At 44.1% G+C, this 21,066-nt stretch overlaps 1 protein-coding gene across 1 annotated transcript in view; it reads right to left on the reverse strand.

Annotated features, from left to right (window-relative positions):
• The window catches only part of STK32A (serine/threonine kinase 32A), a 651,463-nt gene that overhangs the window by 509,461 nt on the left and 120,936 nt on the right, over positions 1–21,066 (reverse strand). The window contains exon 3 of the mRNA XM_069244672.1: positions 1,138–1,193. Within this exon, the coding sequence (XP_069100773.1) occupies positions 1,138–1,193 (56 nt within the window). The remainder of the gene's footprint in view (positions 1–1,137; positions 1,194–21,066) is intronic.

Here is a 21,066-nt window from a genome sequence, read left to right on the forward strand (position 1 = left end):
CACATTTTAGATTGTTTGGTTATTGGCACAATTAAAGTTTTGAATTTGCGGGGTCATTTTTCAAAGTTCACATTTTCCAAAAATCCCAAACCATAAAATCCACTTAAAACATGAACTAAATCTGTATTTTGGAGACTTGCATAGAACCAAAATGAGGATCTTTATACCCTATTGTTTTAGGTTTTGGAATATCTTTGTGAATTTAAATTACAAACCCTTCCACTCAGCGCAACCTCTTTCATGTACTGTTTTCCAGGCTCCAAACCTGATTAATTTATGTTTGTTTAAGACTGATAAACTCTATCAGTTTGTTACGTTTAACATTCATCTCTAAAGAAAAGTGCACATAGTTATAAATAAAAATTACCAACATATGGTATTACTAAAGACAGTTTAAATTAATTTTGCAAAATTCAAGTTCTTGAATCAAAGTATTGTTTTATTTAATATTAGCATTTGGCAAGTGCCAATATTGAGTATTCAGTTTTTAGGTTGACACAGTCATTTTTCCAAATCAGATATCTGAATTGGTACAAATCCTTAGGAAAATATGTATTAAAAGTCGACCTGTTATTCATCCCAAATCAACCAAACTGCCAGCATAATGACTCAATGGATAAAACCCTTTCTATGACACATTGGCCTTCAGGTCACAAGGTTGATTCCTGGCAAGGTGAACTGAGTCTTCCTTTCTTCCTTCTGAGGATGGCAAGTTGTGTGCCATGATAGCAACAACTGCTGCTTATAGAGCTTAGGAGTGGAGAAACTGTGGTAGGAGGTGCTTTATGAAAAACACTTCATCAATTGTATGCTGCCTTGATTTGCTTTACTTAAATGCGCCCAGCTACATAATTGTTCACATCACCACGTGCGTTATATGAACAATTTGGTCCGCAAGCAAATTAAATGTGATCGGGTTTCTTATTTTTTTCACATCTAGCATAGTTTTTATTTATTCTGAAATCGCAGAAGAAAAAAATCTTATATTTTCATCACTACTCACATCATCCACTTATCAAACTAATATGATTTAGCAAATACTAAACACATTAAAGCATCATGAAAAAATGTAAATAATTATTTCAGCAGTTTTCAATGTGGGTAATAATCATTCTAAAACTGGAAATCAAACCATACCTTTCCAAAACTTCCTTTTCCAATTGCACGCAAAATTTCAAAATGGTTGAAACTGACTGTAAAAAATAGAAGATAAAACATAATCAAAATAATGCTTGAGGGGAAATTGCTGTACTAGCAGGCATGGTACATGAAACGGTATATTTACATTAATTAAATATTTTAAATAGTCCTTCTTCGTTCATTCATTGAATCATGTGCTCAGTGCAACAGAAGAGCAAACATAACCTACACTCTCATTTCTGCTGCCTGTGTCACTCATATATAATATGGTGCTGGAATTTGATTTTAAAAAACGTTGTATACTGTTTTCTGTATGAGGGAACCGCAAGTCAGTGATGTTTATCAACAAAAACATCAATGAACATTCCTCAGTGTTGTGAAAAATAAAGTACTTGGTGGGAAGCATGCCTGTGACAAGTTGTATTGTTATGCCCACAAATTCGTATGAAACTCGTGAGGTACGCCTTCATATTCAATTGTCATGCTAGATACTGGAAACTGAATTTCATGATTTTTCAAATAATTTTGATTATTTTTCAGAAAATATCGTGTAATTTCACACAACAATATTTTACTATTTCACAGACCTCAAGCCAGTATGAATAAAACTTCTCCGGTATATTGTAAACCTCAGGGCTACTTCAGCAGAACTGTTGCTCTTCTTCCATTTGAACCATAATCAAAGGTTTTCAAATATCCTAATCCAGGGTAAAAAGAGACTTTGCAGAGAGTCTGAGGGGGGAAACAACAGGAATGGCCACAGAACAAAAGACGATATGGACCTGCCATACCACCATGTGTGGCGGACCATCTGTACATCTCTGCATTTATAACTGGGAAGCTATATGTTCTGCAGTTGCCCACACCACGTGCTTTATCAGTAGTACTCTTTTTGTAAACTCACATCAATAGGATGCCCCCTGGCACCTAGAGGTTCTCAGACATGTTTATCTTGTCCTTTTCAAACACATATCAATTGCAACACATTTGTTTATTCACCTTAACTCCAAATACTTTATTTCTTCAAATTCATTTGAATCGCATTGGCTACTAGAGGAACTAACTCCACATGAGGTATGTAAAGAAATGGCTCCCTGTTGCAGTTACCCCCCACTTTTTGCCTGATACTGATGCTGACTTGACTGAGAAGTGTGCTGGGACCCTGCTAACCAGGCCCCAGCACCAGTGTTCTTTCACCTAAAATGTATCATTGTTTGCACAATTGGTACACCCTGGCATCCAGGTAAGTCCCTTGTAACTGGTACCCCTAGTACCAAGGGCCCTGATGCCAGGGAAGGTCTCTAAGGGCTGCAGCATATCTTATGCCACTCTGGGGACCCCTCACTCAGCACATACACACTGCTTGCCAGCTTGTGTGTGCTAGTGGGGATAAAATGACTAAGTCGACATGGCACTCCCCTCAGGGTGCCATGCCAACCTCACACTGCCTGTGGCATAGGTAAGTCACCCCTCTAGTAGGCCTTACAGCCCTAAGGCAGGGTGCACTATACCACAGGTGAGGGCATAGGTGCATGAGCACTATGCCCCTACAGTGTCTAAGCAAAACCTTAGACATTGTAAGTACAGGGTAGCCATAAGAGAATATGGTCTGGGAGTCTGTCAAAAACAAACTCCACAGCTCCATAATGGCTACACTGAATACTGGGAAGTTTGGTACCAAACTTCTCAGAATAATAAATCCACACTGATGCCAGTGTTGGATTTATTAAAAAATGCACACAGAGGGCATCTTAGAGATACCCCCTGTATATTACTCAATTGTTCAGTGCAGGACTGACTGGTCTGTGCCAGCCTGCTGCTGAGAGACGAGTTTCTGACCCCACGTGGTGAGGGCCTTTGTGCTCTCTGAGGACAGAAACACAAGTCTGCTCTGGGTGGAGGTGCTTCACACCTCCCCCCTGCAGGAACTGTAACACCTAGCAGTGAGCCTCAAAGGCTCAGGCTTCGTGTTACAATGCCCCAGGGCACAACAGCTAGTGGAGATGCCCGCCCCCTGGACACGGCCCCCACTTTTGGCGGCAAGTCCAGGAGAGATAATGAGAAAAACAAGGAGGAGTCACTGGCCAGTCAGGACAGCCCCTAAGGTGTCCTGAGCTGAAGTGACTCTGACTTTTAGAAATCCTCCATCTTACAGATGGTGTATTCCCCCAATAGGATTAGGGATGTGCCCCCCCTCCCCTCAGGGAGGAGGCACAAAGAGGGTGTAGCCACCCAAAAGGACAGTAGCCATTGGCTACTGCCCTCCCAGACCTAAACACACCCCTAAATTCAGTATTTAGGGGCTCCCTAGAACCTAGGAACTCAGATTCCTGCAACCTAAGAAGAAGAGGACGGCTAAGATGAAAAACCCTGCAGAGAAGACGGAGACACCAACTGCTTTGGCCCCAGCTCTACCGGCCTGTCTCCCCACTTCTAAAGACACTGCTTCAGCGACGCTTTCCCCAGGACCAGCGACCTCTGAATCCTCAGAGGACTGCCCTGCTCTAAAAGGACCAAGAAACTCCGGAGAACAGAGGCCCTGTTCACCCAACACTGCAACTTTGTTTCCAAAGAAGCAACTTAAAGACAACAGCGTTTCCCGCCAGAAGCGTGAGACTTGCAACTCTGCACCCGACACCCCCGGCTCGACTTGTGGAGAAACAACACTTCAGGGAGGACTCCCCGGCGACTACGAGACCGTGAGTAGCCAGAGTTGCCTCCCCCTGAGCCCCCACAGCGACGCCTGCAGAGGGAATCCCGAGGCTCCCCCTGACCGCGACTGCCTGACTCCCAGATCCCGACGCCTGGAAAAGACTCGGCACCTGCAGCCCCCAGGACCTGAAAGATCGGAACTCCAGTGCAGGAGTGACCCCCAGGAGGCCCTCTCCCTTGCCCAGGTGGTGGCTACCCCGAGGAGCCCCCCCCTTGCCTGCCTGCACCGCTGAAGAGCCCCCTTGGACTCCCATTGATTTCAATTACAAACCCGACGCGTGTTTGCACACTGCACCCGGCCGCCCCGTGCTGCTGAGGGTGTACTTTCTGTGCTAACTTGTGTGCCCCCCCGGTGCCCTACAAAACCCCCCGGGTCTGCCCTCCGAAGAAGCGGCTACTTACCTGCTGGCAGACTGGAACTGGGGCACCCCCTTCTCCATTGAAGCCTATGCGTTTTGGGCACCACTTTGAACTCTGCACCTGACCGGCCCTGAGCTGCTGGTGTGGTAACTTTGGGGTTGCTCTGAACCCCCAACAGTGGGCTACCTTGGACCCAAATTTGAACCCCGTAGGTGGTTTACTTACCTGCAAGAACTAACAATTACTTACCTCCCCTAGGAACTGTGAAAATTGCACTGTCTAGTTTTAAAATAGCTATATGTGTTTTATTTGAAAAGTATATATGCTATTGAGATTATTCAAAGTTCCTAAAGTACTTACCTGCAATACCTTTCATGCAAAGTATTACATGTAGAATTTGAACCTGTGGTTCTTAAAATAAACTAAGAAAAGATATTTTTCTATACTAAAAACCTATTGGCCTGGAATTGTCTCTGAGTGTGTGTTCCTCATTTATTGCCTTTGTGTATGTACAACAATTGCTTAACACTACTCCTTTGATAAGCCTACTGCTCGACCACACTACCACAAAATAGAGCATTAGTATTATCTCTTTTTGCCACTATCTTACCTCTAAGGGGAACCCTTGGACTCTGTGCATACTATTCCTTACTTTGAAATAGTGCATACAGAGCCAACTTCCTACAAGGTATAATCGGCCAAATTTCTAATGAACTTCCCTTGGTCAGCTACTTAAAAACACGTTAATTGCATGATGTTCTGCTATTGACAGTGTTTATTCAAAAATAACCAAAATTAGGTGAAATCTCCTAAAACATGAACACAATCACAGTTTTGGTTGAAAGCTGATGCCGAAGGACTGCCGCCGGAACAGCACACTGCCCGTGGAGGCACATAATAATCGAAATACAAATCGAATATAGGACCTGTCAAAACATCTTCACATTGTGAAACTTATGAAATACAGAACTTTCTGACCTTTAGAACATACTTTGGTTCCACATTTGATTTCTAACAACATTCGTAATAAAAAGAAAGCCTTGATAAAGTCCTTTTTAAGGACGAAACACGTGTCGGCTGAATCTGGAAGAACTGGACATTTTTCCTTTTCAAATTTGGATGAAGATATTCTTCGTATTTCTCAAACCGTTGGAGCGGTTAATGCTTATCCCCCAATTTCTTTTCTCATTATCTTGGACATTGAATTAGTTATATTAGGGGACCACCATTCTTGTGTTGATTTAATATGTAATGTGCTTTATGTTGGCTTAATGTTTGTATATATTGTATTGAGATTTTGTGTCATTAATTTTCGAATTCTTGTTTTGTGTTGGGTTATGATGGAATCAACTCTTTTTTAATTTTTCTTTATTCCATCCTTCATTCATTAAATATTTTTTGATGTTTTTCTAAATTTTGCAATGGTTATATCTTGTACTGATACCACATTAGTGGGAACCCATATTATGTTTTCCTGACAAGACCAAATGTTCAAGAATTCATCCTCCTTTTTTTTATTATTGAGTACAGAGGGTTCATATTAGCCTCCTGTGTGCTCCATTCGCTTTTTTTCTATAGATCTAATATGTTGGTACAGGTTCATCCTGTCCCGGTACACATGCTGGACAACAGGCATGCTTTGAATGCAGGAGCACCTTAACAACACTCGACATTATAGGAATGTGCAGCAAGTCTTAGGCTTTCTGTTGTCCAAATTTTCCAATAAAAACAATCACAGTTTTACACTGTTTTTTTGGAGTACAGAAATGAAGAACTGTGACAATTTCATTCTTCCACATGAAAAAATTGAAACCCTTCAAAATAAGACATTTATTCAAAAGACACTGGCATTTCTTATGGACAGGCGATGTTCTGGCCAAACATCTGACCACACAGCCCAGATTACCTTTCAGAAAATGTAAATCACTAAAGGGTATGCTAAGTAGGAAAATCATCAAAACTATAGAACTAGATAAAGGCAACCTGCCGAAAGATTACTACAAGTGTACACATTGTAAGGTTTGTAAATACAGTGTGAACATGAAACAGATAGTTCCCAAAACTGACAAAAGGCATTTGTTAAACAAAAACATCTCTCTTGCAACACTGGCTTCTGTATACATACCCTAAATTGCAGTTGCAATAAATTCTACATAGGGAGCACCATCCATAAGGCAAAAAAGAGGGTACTTGAGCACATCAGAGCAATCTTAATTGATGATAAACAGTATATGGTGCCTAGACATTTCAAAGAGTTCCAAGCCAGTGATGTCACAAAGCTAAAAATGGTGGTTATGGCTAGAGAAGCACCCAATCCAAGAGGAGGAGACATGGTTCTGTGTTTGAGACACTTGGAGTCACTGTATATAATTAAATTTAATACCAAGAATCCAGTGGGCTTGAAATCCACTGAGGAATTAGCAGTGCACCTGGGTTAAGAAGCTATACTGCAACAGTGTAGGATTAACTCTCTGTTGAATAGGATTTTGGATGTATGACCTTGGATGAAGACAAGAGTTTTTTGTTAGCTTACAGTTTTAACTGTGATTTTAATTTTCTTACACGAAATTCACATGAACCTGATGTAGAGAAAGCAAAGTTGATTTTAATTTTATTCAGCAATGTAGATATCAAACAGAGAATTTAGGCATGTGTGTGAAGAGGAGAGTATGACTAAAGCAGTCTAAAATGGCAACTCCGAAACAAAACGGTTCTCAGCACCTAACAAAAGTCCGTTGTTTGTTTCGATTTTTGTATTGCACCTTCACTTTAAAATCATGACTAAGTATTGTTTGTAAAACTTGACCTGTGAAAAAGGGGTAGGATCTCTGAAAAGTGTGGGCTGGCAGCTGTTGCTGGAATAACATATGGAGCACTTTATCACGCAAGAGGTTGTGTTATGCCTTTGAAACGAGAACGCTGGTACTGTGTATGTTGTCTCAGACACTTCCTCATCCGTTTACGAGAACCGCTTTACAAAGAAGGCCAGGGGAGCTGGTGGAAACCAGTTATTTGGATAAACAAATGTAAGGATGGTAACAATGTTCCACAAAGTATTCAGCTTTTCACAAAAATATTCGAAGGGCATTATGCACAAAGGTCATAGATATCTCTTTCTTTCCTCTTCTGTGCACTCTCCTCATTGCGAAGTGGCCTGAAGGCAGTATGGACATTATACCATGAAATTTTGCATGTCATTGTCGGACAAAATTCACAAAGACCACAAAAGACCATCGTAAAGCCTCTGAGAATCTTAACAATTCTCTAAACATCCTAATGTCGCTACAACAGACTTTCACATTCCACAAATGACCAATATACAGACAGAACCCATTAACCTCAGACGCCAGCTGAGCTTTATCCTATGGACCACAGCCTCAGAAAGAAGTTACCCTACACCTTTTTATACCTCAGCCCCAAGCATATACCTCATGCACAGACAGCAAATCCTTGAGTACCCTGTGTATATCCTAGAAGTATAAGTGATGTTACCACTGGCAACCTTCCACACCTGTAATCATCGCTTTCCTATCTGGCCTTTCATTTCTGTGTTGCTGGATCCCTTGATTGCACCACCAAACTATGGGTTACCATGACAATAAGTGCATGTAACTGCTGACCATCTCAACAGGCATTCCTGCCTTCTCTTCCCATTGCCACTGCTCTCTATTGCTCTATGGGTGGTTTTGCTAATATTCGACCAGATGGAAACCTATGAAGCACCACATCAGGTGAAGTATGTTAATAAGTGTTGGAAGCGGCTCGTTCTTGGTGGCTGTGGTGGTGCCCCAGCCAGGCAGAACCTACCACTCGAGCCAGGGGTGGGTGATTACACTCATTGTATTAACTGTGCTCACCCTTGGGTAGCTTGGCACTGAGCAGTCAGCCTTATCTCTGAGGCAATATGGTTAGCATTGTCACATTACCCCCACAATAAAAACACTGAGTATCACAAAACAGACTTCACACATGTGGTATGCAAAGAAAGGTTGTATTCAACACACATTAATTAACACAATATGAGCATCGGGAGCTTCTGGGCATCCATCATACTCGGAAATATTACTAGCAGTACTGGGCCTAAACTGGGTTAAAATGACATCAGTAGTATACACACAGGGGAGAGATCCTATGTTACCTGCGTAATGTTGTAAACCGTAGGCACATCCTGGCAATTATTATAATGCAATATCATACAGTTTAGGGTGCACCCCAGATCACAACAATATCAGAAATGTGTGCACACAGATAATGACAACACTTTTAAGCAGCACCATGGGCCAAGCCCCAACCGATAAAACCAGTGTCAAATGTAGTATTCTGTTGGCAAGAAATCAGCTTGTAAAGCAACACCGCAGGCCTATTTAATTGCTAACAAGCGGTCCTAAGGAATTCACTCCCACATTCACACACTCACTCAGCACTGGTATGCGGTGCCAAGGATTTCAGGCAGGTTTGTATTGAATACACTAGCACACACATGCATGCAGCACAGTAATGGAGTGCAACTGATATCCAGCAGGTCAATTTATAGCACAAAGCAGACCATGAGGACCAAGCTCTCCTCCACCATCCAGCTTACTCTGACTACCCCACACCCAGGGGTTGGAGAGTAATCATCCTCCCCCCTGACAACGGGCCAATTGCGGCCAGAGTCACAATTAGTCAGGATTCCAGGGGAGAAGGGGGGGGGGGCATTAACAGGAATGATTAGGAGGCAGTTGGCAAATGGGGGGTTTGGCTTCCACTCAGGAAGTTCACCCCCAGGATGCAGAGTAGAAGTGGCTGAGAGCAATAGTTTGTTCAACCAAAGGATCCGTAATGTGCCTTCTAGCACCAGCCCAGTTCTGAAAAGCACCAGGGGAGGAGGTTGTGCAGTCTCTTGACCCGACTCTGATCGCTCTTGGAAGCATTCCTTAAGCCCAGTCAATTACTCTCACTACCCTGGCCTGGTCCTGGGAATACTACTTGGCAACTCGATATTGTCGAGGGCCGGGTGAGAAAAGGACAGGTAAAAAAGAAATAACAATGAAGGGGACTGTAGCAGGGGAGCCTCATGGAAGAGGGATGCACCACGTCAGGTACACATCAATCAGAGTCACACCAAGCAATACAGGCACAGCACCTGGTGCACATTGATCCAGATTGCTCCAGAAAGTTCTGATCACATACAACGAAGAGTTATATATTTCATGCCTCACTGGAAATAGCACTATGCCATTGAATTCAAGCTAGCCTGGCTGATGAAGGGTGATACCATGAAACTGGTGCCAGAGTGCTATTTTCCCGTTCTTGGAGGACCTGGCCTGGCAGTTCGGGTTGAACTGTTCCTATGGGGAACAGGGTCAAGACTGATTTGCACATGGCTGGGCCCAAACTGGGGTGGCATGGTGAGCAAAAGAATTGATGGATTAAACCTAGATATGTAACTGGGGGTAAATGTTTGATTGGTTCTGCACCCCATTGATTATTTGTGTTTGTTTACTTTTGTAGCCCTAAGTGCGCAATGTATGCCTAGACGTGGGTCCAGGGCTCACTATGCCACTGGATTCAAGCTAGCCTGGTTGATGAAGGGTGATACCCTGAAACCGGTCCCAGGATGCTTGTTTACAGTCCAGGGAGGACTGGCCTGACAGTTCGGGCTGGACTGTTCCCATGGGGAACATGGTCAAGACTGATTTGCACATGGCTGGGTCCAAACTAGAATGGCATGGTGAAAAAAGAATTGATGCATTAAACCCAGATCTGTGACTGTGGGTAAATGTTTGATTGGTTCTGCATTCAGTCCATCATTTGTGTTTGTTTGCTTTTGTCTCCCTAAATGCGCCAGGTATGCCCAGACATGGGTCCCGGGCTCACCAATGGATTCAAGCAAGCCTGGCTGTTGAAGGGTGATACCCTGAAACTGGTCCCAGGATGCTTGTTTCTGGCCCAGGTAGGACCTGGCCTGGCAGATTGGGCTGGACTGTTACCATGGGGAGCAGAGTCAAGACTGATTTGCATATGGCTGGGACCAAGATGGGGTTGCAAGATGAGCAAAAGAATTGATGGATTAAACCCATATCTGTGGCTGGGGGTAAATGTTTGATTAGTTCTGCATTCCATCCATCATTTGTGTTTGTTTGATTGTGTCGCCCTAGGTGTGCTGGATATGCCCAGATGTGGGGCCCGGGCTCACTGTGCCACTGGATTCAAACTAGCCTGGCTGATGAAGGGTGATACCATGAAACCAGTCCCATGATGCTTGTTTCCAGTCCAGGGAGGACCTGGCCTGGCAGTTCCGGCTGGATTGTTCCCATGGCGAAAAGGGTCAAGACTGCTTTGCACATGGCTGGGTCCAACCTGGGGTGGCATGTTGAGCAAAAGAATTGATGGATTAAACCCAAATCTGTGACTAGGGGTAAATGTCACGGTTTCGGGCGGGTCTGATCAGGACTTTGGTTGGGACACCCCTTGAGGTCGCTGAATATAAAGAGGTAGTATACTGGGGCAGAGGAGCAGCTAAAGGCATACACGGAAAGGATAGCTATGGATAGGCACAGGAAAGTAAAAGCAAAGCAACCCTTGTGTGAACAAATAGGGAACGGATTACTAGTGGACAAACATGCTGGGGTTGTACACAGAGTAAGGCGCAGAACCTCCCACAGTGACAGGGAATCTCAATGCCTTTGTGCAGTTTGCTCTTACAGATAGTCACCCTGCCAGCCCCATAGAAAGGAGGCAGCAGAAGTGATTCTGTCTCTGGACCCTAGAGCACAAACAAGGATAGTACTTAAATACACAGGACACGCTCTTGTGGGTCCAGCTGGAAACACAGTGGCGATTCCTGAGAAAACAGCAATAGCACACTGTCACTGTTAGGCACGAAATACAACGTATAACACTGGACAAGGATGGGGGCTGGAATTGCCTCCTGGAAACCAGGAGCCAACCCCAGTACACAGGAGGACACGTATACACTGGTAAAGACTGATAGAACACTTACCAGACACAAAGAACCAAGAAGAAACAGAAACAGAAGGGAACAAACAAAGAGGCAGAGGCAAGAACTAGGAACAGGCTCAGGCTGAAGCAAAGGCGGGACTAGGACTTGAAAACAGGGCGCAAACTTCTGGCTGGGACAAACAGAGACAGGACTGGGAAACTGAGAACAGGCTCTGGCTGGAACAGGCAAGGACAGGACTGGAATACAGGGAGTAGGAAATGAGCAGTAAACAGGACTGGGAAACAGAGAGAAGGTTCAGGCTGAAACAAGGCAGGAGCAGGGCAGAGAAACAGGGAGCAGGCTTTGGAAGAAACAAACAGGTACAAGGCTAAGAAGTAGGGAGCAGACTCTGGCTGGAACAATCAGGAGCAGGGCAGAGAAACAGGAAACAGGATCAGGCTGGAACAGAACAGGAACAAAACTGGAACACCATCTGACAAGGGGTCTGTAACACAAAGGAATTGAAGTCCGATGCACGACGGGGAGTTTGAGGAAATGGCTGCTTATAAGCAGTTCCAAGCTGGGCTGCACAGGAGAGGTCACAGGTGTGTGTAGTTTCGGACACTTGCAAGTCCTGGAGGAGAGGATCCAGTGAAAAGGAGCAACTGGACTTCTCCCATTGAAAACAATGGGAAACAGAATCCGGGTTTTCCTGACTACCAAGCTGTGCATTATGGGATTTGCAGTCCCAAGAAGCAAATGTAGTCCTACACAAGTGTACCATGGAGAAAAGAGAAACAAACAGGAGTCAGCAAGGGACTCTAGATAGGTGTTCAAGGTGATTCCCAGGCTTCTGACAGTCCCCTTACAGCGCCCCCTGGAAATGGGACGACAGAGTCGTAACAGTATACCCCCTCCCACCAGTCTGCTCAAGAAGAGAAGGCGATCCTTTGGCTGAAAAAAGTTGAAGAGGAAAAGCCACAGCAAGAAAATCCAACACCAACCTTGGTTGATAAGTTTACAGTCCTGCCATAGGTGGATATTCCAATGAGCAAAGCATGTATTAATACCCATATGGGCTCCGATGTCTTTCCTCTCTATTGTTCGATTGATATGGGAGGAATGCATGGAGTTGGTTTCTGGTGAAGTAGATTCAGGAGCAAGGAGATCTGGAATGGCATTACGGGCGGTATTCTTTGTGACATTAGTTTCCTGTTCAATACTTTCCTCTTTGGAGGAGCTGATTGGTGTATTAGTAACTGTTAGGTCTGTAACATCTTCTGACAAGCAGGATTTGTCTGTTTCTGCAGCAGTATTTACATTGATTGTGGTCTGAGGCTTGCAAAGCATAGAGACTTGGGAAACATGGGTAACTGGTGTTCTCAAAGTAAACATGAAAAAGTCAGAATTTTCTTTCGTCTTGGATGACTTCGAAGTATCAAATTCAGGAGCAACAGGAATTTTCATGTCTTTAGAAACTGGATTAACATCTGAAAATGTAGAAGTTCCACAAGGTAATTCTTTAGGGTGATCTTCAGACAAGACTGGGATTTCTTCATTGCAAGTGCTCTGTGGTGTGTTTGTGGTATCAGAAATGGTTTCTTTGCAAGGTGTTTGTACTACAGGTAGTTGATCTTCAACTCTGTTAACATTGAAAGGTTGTTCTTTGGAAAGAAATAGAACTGGAGTCTCTTCAGAAATCACCTTTACACTGTTACCTACATTTTCAGCTCTAGCCTTTGAATTGATGATGGTTTCTTGCAATAAAACACTAAGAACAGTACTTATCATCAGATCTTCGAATACAAGATTCAAATTCAAGTCTTTAGTTTTAGTGGGACTTATTATATCTTTCAGTACTTGAGCTTCGGTTTCAGATTGCTGGTTTTCAGGAGTCATTAATTTCAGAGACACAGCAGGTGGCACTGGTGTGGCTGATTTTACATCAAAATCAGATACCAGTAGATCAGAGATCTGTTCTTCACTAACCGTTGAGTTGGAAACAGGCAACGCAGTGGCAGGGAACAGCAAGTCAGAATCAGTGGTTGAGGCTGCAACTGTGTCCTGTTCTAGGAGAAGGCTCTCGTTTCTTATGACAGGCTGTTCAGTTTCAGATTCCTGGCTTTCTTCCTTGTCTGAAATCTCCACGGTTTGCTGTGACACAGAAGAGATTTTTAAACTTACTGAGAAGTCCATTACAATCTTAGTAACTACGGGTATTTCTTCACGGTCAAAAAAATCCATTAATTCATTTGAAACAGGAACTGTCTCTTCATTATCTGAAAAATCTATGATATTGTTTGAAAGGGCAGGAGTATCCCCACAATCTGAAAATTCTGGTGTGTGCGCCATTTGAACAGCACTATCTGCAGGTTTATTCACGGCAAGGCAGGAACCACTGTCATCACTAGATTCAGATTCTTCAACACTGTTGCACAACTTGCCATTAATCTCCAGTAAAGTCATATCTTAGTTTCTTAATGTGCAGCTATTGGAGTCTGCATCAGAACTCTCTTCTTCCTTTGGCTTTATTTGTTCTGATAGAGGGGCTGAGACACTTCCTTCTGAAGAGTCTGATCCATCCTTTGAATCAAGAGGTGTCAAATCTCTCAGAGATGTCAGAGATTCAGTCAACTGTACAGGAATTTTCACTGGAGAACTACAGGTTGAGAGAGAGTCTGAAGAAGAGGCTGATATATTTATAACTGGAGCTGTCTTTTGACTGTCATAAATAGAAGGGACAATCTGCTCTATAGAAGTCTTTGGAGAGGCACACAAAGTAGCATACTGTTCTTTAAGCCAAAGCTGGTGATCATTTTCTTTTTTCAGGTTTTCAAATTGCCTTGCAGTCGTTTCCATCAGCTGCTCTGTTACTTCTTCTACCTTACAGATAAACAGAATGTCTGGGTCTGGCAACAGTGAAATATGAATTGATGAAAAGAGCCCACGTGCACGATTTCTTGTGTATGTTACAACATATTCATCATAGAAGTCCAATATCTGCCTTTTAATTTGCCAAAACTGCTCTTTTAGTGTGTGTATGTCCATATTGTTATCAAACCCACTCAGAATAGAAAAGGGTTTAGCAGAGCTTTTAGGGATTGAGACTGGTGTATTATCATCCAGTTTGGGAAGAGCACAAGCCTTTTGAGTGGAACTAAGGAATCCCACAGTCTTTACTGATCCATTTGATACAGGTTCTATCCTGCTCACTTGAAAGCACTGAGGGACTGGTAGATCTTTACACGAGTCAGCACAACACTTAGGAATTGAGACTGATGTACGGTCATCCAATTTGGGAGGAGCACAAGCCATTTGAGTTGAACTAAGGAATCCCACAGTCTTTACTGATCCCTTAGATACAGGGTCTAGCCTGCTGACTTGAAAGCTCTGAGGGACTGATAGGTCTTTAGAAGAGTCAGCACTGCACTTTGAATTCTGATAAACTGGCCTTGATGGGCTGAAGCACTCAACAGAAAACAAGGGAATCCCTAGTGTGGCTTCTTGAACAGTGTCAAGGTTCTTTGTTTTGGCAGAGTACTGGAGGTGAACTTGGGATGCACTAGCATGAGGCAAGGAATTAACCAGTTTTTCTTGAGTGTAAGTGTCTTGTGCAGAGGTAGCAAGAGCGCTTCCACAGTTATGAACATTCTTACTGGCTTCAGCTAATAGATACTGCAAAAACTCATTACGTCCTTGTAATTCTTCTACAGACAGGGACTGGGGGTCATAGTCACAAATAACATAATAGTCTATCATTGAAAGATTAGCAAGCCACTCAGTGTAGTACTGAACTTGCAAGTTATGGTTTTCTTTAACAAGTCTATCCTTTAAACTAAGGCCTGTTTTAGAGGTCTTCAGAGAATGTATAGGTTTAGAAAGGGGTGTCTTAACATGATAGGAAAACATTTTAGGTCTGTGCGTGCCTTTACTGCCAGGGGAGCTTGAAATGTTTGGGTCGTGCATTCTGTCACGGTTTCGGGCGGGTCTGATCAGGACTTTGGTTGGGACACCCCTTGAGGTCGCTGAATATAAAGAGGTAGTATACTGGGGCAGAGGAGCAGCTAAAGGCATACACGGAAAGGATAGCTATGGATAGGCACAGGAAAGTAAAAGCAAAGCAACCCTTGTGTGAACAAATAGGGAACGGATTGCTAGTGGACAAACATGCTGGGGTTGTACACAGAGTAAGGCGCAGAACCTCCCACAGTGACAGGGAATCTCAATGCCTTTGTGCAGTTTGCTCTTACAGATAGTCACCCTGCCAGCCCCATAGAAAGGAGGCAGCAGAAGTGATTCTGTCTCTGGACCCTAGAGCACAAACAAGGATAGTACTTAAATACACAGGACACGCTCTTGTGGGTCCAGCTGGAAACACAGTGGCGATTCCTGAGAAAACAGCAATAGCACACTGTCACTGTTAGGCACGAAATACAACGTATAACACGGGACAAGGATGGGGGCTGGAATTGCCTCCTGGAAACCAGGAGCCAACCCCAGTACACAGGAGGACACGTATACACTGGTAAAGACTGATAGAACACTTACCAGACACAAAGAACCAAGAAGAAACAGAAACAGAAGGGAACAAACAAAGAGGCAGAGGCAAGAACTAGGAACAGGCTCAGGCTGAAGCAAAGGCGGGACTAGGACTTGAAAACAGGGCGCAAACTTCTGGCTGGGACAAACAGAGACAGGACTGGGAAACTGAGAACAGGCTCTGGCTGGAACAGGCAAGGACAGGACTGGAATACAGGGAGTAGGAAATGAGCAGTAAACAGGACTGGGAAACAGAGAGAAGGTTCAGGCTGAAACAAGGCAGGAGCAGGGCAGAGAAACAGGGAGCAGGCTTTGGAAGAAACAAACAGGTACAAGGCTAAGAAGTAGGGAGCAGACTCTGGCTGGAACAATCAGGAGCAGGGCAGAGAAACAGGAAACAGGATCAGGCTGGAACAGAACAGGAACAAAACTGGAACACCATCTGACAAGGGGTCTGTAACACAAAGGAATTGAAGTCCGATGCACGACGGGGAGCTTGAGGAAATGGCTGCTTATAAGCAGTTCCAAGCTGGGCTGCACAGGAGAGGTCACAGGTGTGTGTAGTTTCGGACACTTGCAAGTCCTGGAGGAGAGGATCCAGTGAAAAGGAGCAACTGGACTTCTCCCATTGAAAACAATGGGAAACAGAATCCGGGTTTTCCTGACTACCAAGCTGTGCATTATGGGATTTGCAGTCCCAAGAAGCAAATGTAGTCCTACACAAGTGTACCATGGAGAAAAGAGAAACAAACAGGAGTCAGCAAGGGACTCTAGATAGGTGTTCAAGGTGATTCCCAGGCTTCTGACAGTCCCCTTACAGCACCCCCTGGAAATGGGACGACCGAGTCGTAACAGTAAATGTTTGATTGGTTCCCATTTTGGCCATCATTTGTGTTTGTTTGCTTTTGTTGTCCCTGAAAATGAGACACAATTCCTGGTGCACATTAGTATGGGTTATACCAGACTGTTCTGATAACACACAACGAAGAGATACAAATACTGTGCCTCCTTGGAAATGAGGACCAATGCCTGGTGCGGGTTGATACAGTCACACCAGACAGTTCTGGTCACTGCACAGGCGCAAGTTAAGTAGTGTCACATGAGGTAGAATGAGGCACTACTGTGGGTGCGCCCACACCTCCCAGGGTTGCCCCCTGTGAATTGGACACTGCACACCACCAACAAGATGCGGTGGCCACACCACTTAGATGCGAGCAATGCTCTTGGGGCTCCACACCAGGCTATCCCCTCTCCAGGCACAGATTCCTCTGGAAGTGTGCACTGAGTGAACTACGTTCTCTGGTCCCATGTCCTTACGAGTGTAACTCTGCCCTGTTGAAGTATGGTACCAGTAGTTACACTGTAGTTTGCCTTTGAAGTTGGGTGCGGTTCAGAGGTTCTCTCTTTGAACCAGAGATGTTTCCCCTAAATTTCAGTCCGGTCTTCCTTGGAGGCCATGGAATGCAGATCTTAATCTTTAGTGTGGCCATGACCTGGCTCCCAGAGGCTAAGGGGCAGATATACAAAGCACTTTTGCATTTCTTAACCGTCCGAAATTGATATTTCGGGACATTAAATTAAGAAATGAAAAACAGTCTTTTCTTTTGTACAAATTACTTTAAGAAATCACAATTCCCAGAATAGGAAATCACAAATAGGGAATTCCTATTTGCAGTTCCTATTCTGATGTACAAAGTATTTCCTAAATGCGACTTGGGCATTTAGGAGATGCAATTACCACCGATGTAATGTTGGTGGTAACCAGGTGCAATTAAAAACAAAACACCTCAAGGTGCTTTTTTTAATTCCAATAGAGCACACACATGCCACTTAGGCATATGTATGCTCTACAGGTGCACCCCTACTTTTGCTCTTTGCCATCCGTAGTTTTGCTTTTCCTAAATAGCCATTTCTTAGTAAGAAATGGCTATTTAGGAAATGCAAAACCAGCCCATTGACTAAAATGCAATGGGATTTCTTAAAACCGATTTCCCAATAGGGATTCCTACTTTGTAGGAATTCCTATTGGGAAATCAGTATTTCTGTATATAGAATTTTGCATTTCTTAAATAGTGAATTCTATGAAGTCTCTATTTAAGAAATGCAAAATTGCATTTCTGTACACCTGGCCCTAAGTGTCAAAACCTCTCCATCCAATTTATCCAGCCAGGCCCCCAAATGTCAGAGTTCTGTCATTCCAGTTGCATGCCCAATATTTTTAGCTGTTGCTGGGGAATGCATAGATGTGTTCCCCCAGGCTCCAGTGTTGATAAGGCCAGGTAGAAAGACACTGAGCAAATTTTAGAGTAAAGTAATGGCCACTTTACAGAAGTGGCATTTCTAAGCTAGTAATGACAAAACCACCTTTACTATACAAAGGGGTTTGTAAATGTGAATCCAATGATAGGAAACATACATCTACTGCAATCCACCTTTGTGGTTTGGAGTGATTTCAATCAGTTACCCCATGTTAGCTTATGGGAAGAGCAACCTTCAATGGTAGGGAAAACGTGCATGGTTATTCTTCACCACTGGGCAGAGAATGCCTCTTTGTACCTGCCCTGCCTTTCACCTACCACTCACTTTACCCCTTCAAGTCTTACCCTGGGGGTGCACTATTAGTACTGAAAGGTCTCCTCAGGGTTGGTTGGGGATTCAGAAAGGTGAACCTGGGCATAAGTGAAATGGCACTCACACAGGCCTACAATGGCAGGCTGGACACATGTTTAAAACACCATGATGCAAGAATGCGCACTAAGGCCTTCAATGGCAGGCATAGCACATGTTTAAAAACACCCTTGGTGCAAGTATGCACACACTGGCCTGCAATGGCAGGCTGGACACATATTTACAACACCATAGGGCAGTATCGCACACTCAGGCCTGCAATGGCAGGCCTAGGACATGTTTGTAAACACCCTTGGTGCAAGTGCGCACACATTGGTAAGTGCCACTTCCTAACATGTGTAGGAAGGGCAAGCTCACTTTCTCACTGTACTTACAGTGGGAAAGTGCCCAGAGCCCTAATGCCACTAAAAGATAATCAGTTAAACCTATGAGAAGAACTGATCTCCTAGGTAGGGAAAACCTACATAGGGGTTCATCACTACCGGGGCATGGAACACCCATGTGTACCTGCCCAGCCTTTCCTTTACCACCTGCTCCACCTTTCAGGGGGTGCTCTAGAGGTAGTGGAAGGCCCACTCAGGGTTGGCTAGGGAGTGAGTTATGCCACCCTAAGTACAAGCGCAACTGTGCCTCCACATGTCTGCAATGACGGGCCTTACACATGTTTGACAGGCTATTCTGGTTGTGGACACACTCAGTACCGCATCCCGCCAATAGCCAAGGCCGTACCCACCCTGGGTTTGTGGTGTACCTTTTAACAGCGCACTCCCAGGTACAGCACCTAAACCAATCATGTTAGCACCCATTCCTTGCATGTGTAGGAAGGGTGCTTGCACTTTCCCGTTGTGTTACAGGGGGAAAGTGCCCAGAGTCCTAAGGCTACGCAAAGAGAGTCAGCAAAAAAAACAGGAGGAAAAAGCAAAAGGTTTTAGAAAAATCGCCTAAGAAGGGCCATGTCCAACAATAAAGTAGAGCTCTAACTACAGAGAAATAAGGCGAATATTGAAAGAAGATCCGCTATGACAATGCAGCGGTGGATGTGGTCGGGTGCCCTGTGCATGATGAATGTCTGGCAAGCTCTACCTCACTTTTACCTTCACACAGATGGAACATATCCAGTAAACATTTTTGTCCATCCACAGTTTTCTTCTCAAAGACCATTAATTTTTACTCTTCAGTGCTCTAGTGCCTTGAACGTCCTTGCTTTGTTATTTCAAGCTGCAAGCATTGAGGATGATTCTGGGAAAAATCAAATTAAGGCCCAATCATCCTCAAGGTGGGCCTCAGGTGCTCCAGGGGTTGGCGCCAGGCTCTGGCCAAAAGAAGCATTATGAAGATAAATGTGCTTTGCTTTAAGCAGAAAATTTAGTGCATTTTTTAAAAGGTAAAATAACTTATCTGCAATATTGGAATAAGTCTAGACAAGTTTAAGCATTGCCATCTTAATAGAATAATTGCGAAAAATTCGGAGGGGGGCCCGATGATTTTTTATTTTTCACTGGGTGGGGTGCAGCATTAAAAAGTGTGAAAACCACTGGGCTAGAGGGTGCTTCACACTGAGCAATCAAAGGCCTTAACATGTATTTCAGCACCATAGAGGTGCATATCCCTTGAAATACAGAATCTCATTGCGCCCAGAACACCTAGCCACTTGAAACATGGCAGGAAAAAGATTGTCCTGGAACACCTGGCTGGTTGGGAAATGGCCGAAGGGGGTTGGTCATGGGTAACTAACTTCTCCTACCTCCTAACCATTATTCTCAGTTGCTTGTTGAGCATAGGGGAGGGTGTGGCGCTAAGGCCAGAGCTGCCGATTTTGGACATGGAGGAGTCAGGTTCGAGTCTCCGCATCAGCTCCACACGCTGTGATTCTGTGCAAATCACTCAATCTCTCTGTGCCTACAATTCAGGGCCTTGAGGCCTTTACATGTGATTTGCAACTCCTTGAGTTTTTCCTATAGTATGGAAACACTATCTTATTGGCACGGGTGTCAATTAGTGCTCATCAAGGGTGGAAGGTGGTATCCCTAGCATTGTTCTTGGTCTCGCGGCCTTGCAAATAGCACCAGAAACAGAAACGAGCTTCTCTTTATGCTCTCTAGTTTCCCTCTCCAGCACAAGGAGGCTGGTGTTGGGTTAATGCTGATGTAAGGGGTCAACCATGTGATGTTTTCGAGGGGGCAAGGGTCAAAGACAGTCTGAAGTGTGTCTACTACCTCTGCGGTTTGGTGAATGGAAGTCCATGCGGTTGGAGAGGGAGCAAGGTAACTAGTGAAATATGGCAGAAGACGCAAGTATAGTGGAAAGGAGACAGCAGCAACAAAAAAGAGCAGAGGAGGGAGTGCAAGAGTTCAGATCAAAGTCACTTCCCTATTGAAAGAATTCCCCTAATCTTTCACCAAACATATTGCAATTTCGCCGGTTTTTGCTCACTCTTCTCTCATCTCTGACCTTTTCCTCTTGTCAAGTGTTATCATTCTACTGTCCACACCCTATGTACTTAACCTGTGTGCTTCTAGCAAGCAACATGACAGCATACCCCTTCCCTTCTCTTCCATTCCCTCTCCAGTCCCGTTTCTTTAATATTATGTTGCTCTGCAGTGCTTTGAAGAAAAGCACTACAGTGTCGGTTATAATGCAAGGGCGCAAGTTGTCTAGCGATGTAGAGAAGTACTTTACCGGCCTATGGAGAGTTGGCAGCTTCAGAGGCCTACGTTCAACTTTTAATCCACTTAGTGCCTTTGCAGATTTAACTAAAGTAC

Source organism: Pleurodeles waltl, chromosome 7 (assembly GCF_031143425.1).
Source record: "Pleurodeles waltl isolate 20211129_DDA chromosome 7, aPleWal1.hap1.20221129, whole genome shotgun sequence".
NCBI classification, from domain to species: domain Eukaryota; kingdom Metazoa; phylum Chordata; class Amphibia; order Caudata; family Salamandridae; genus Pleurodeles; species Pleurodeles waltl.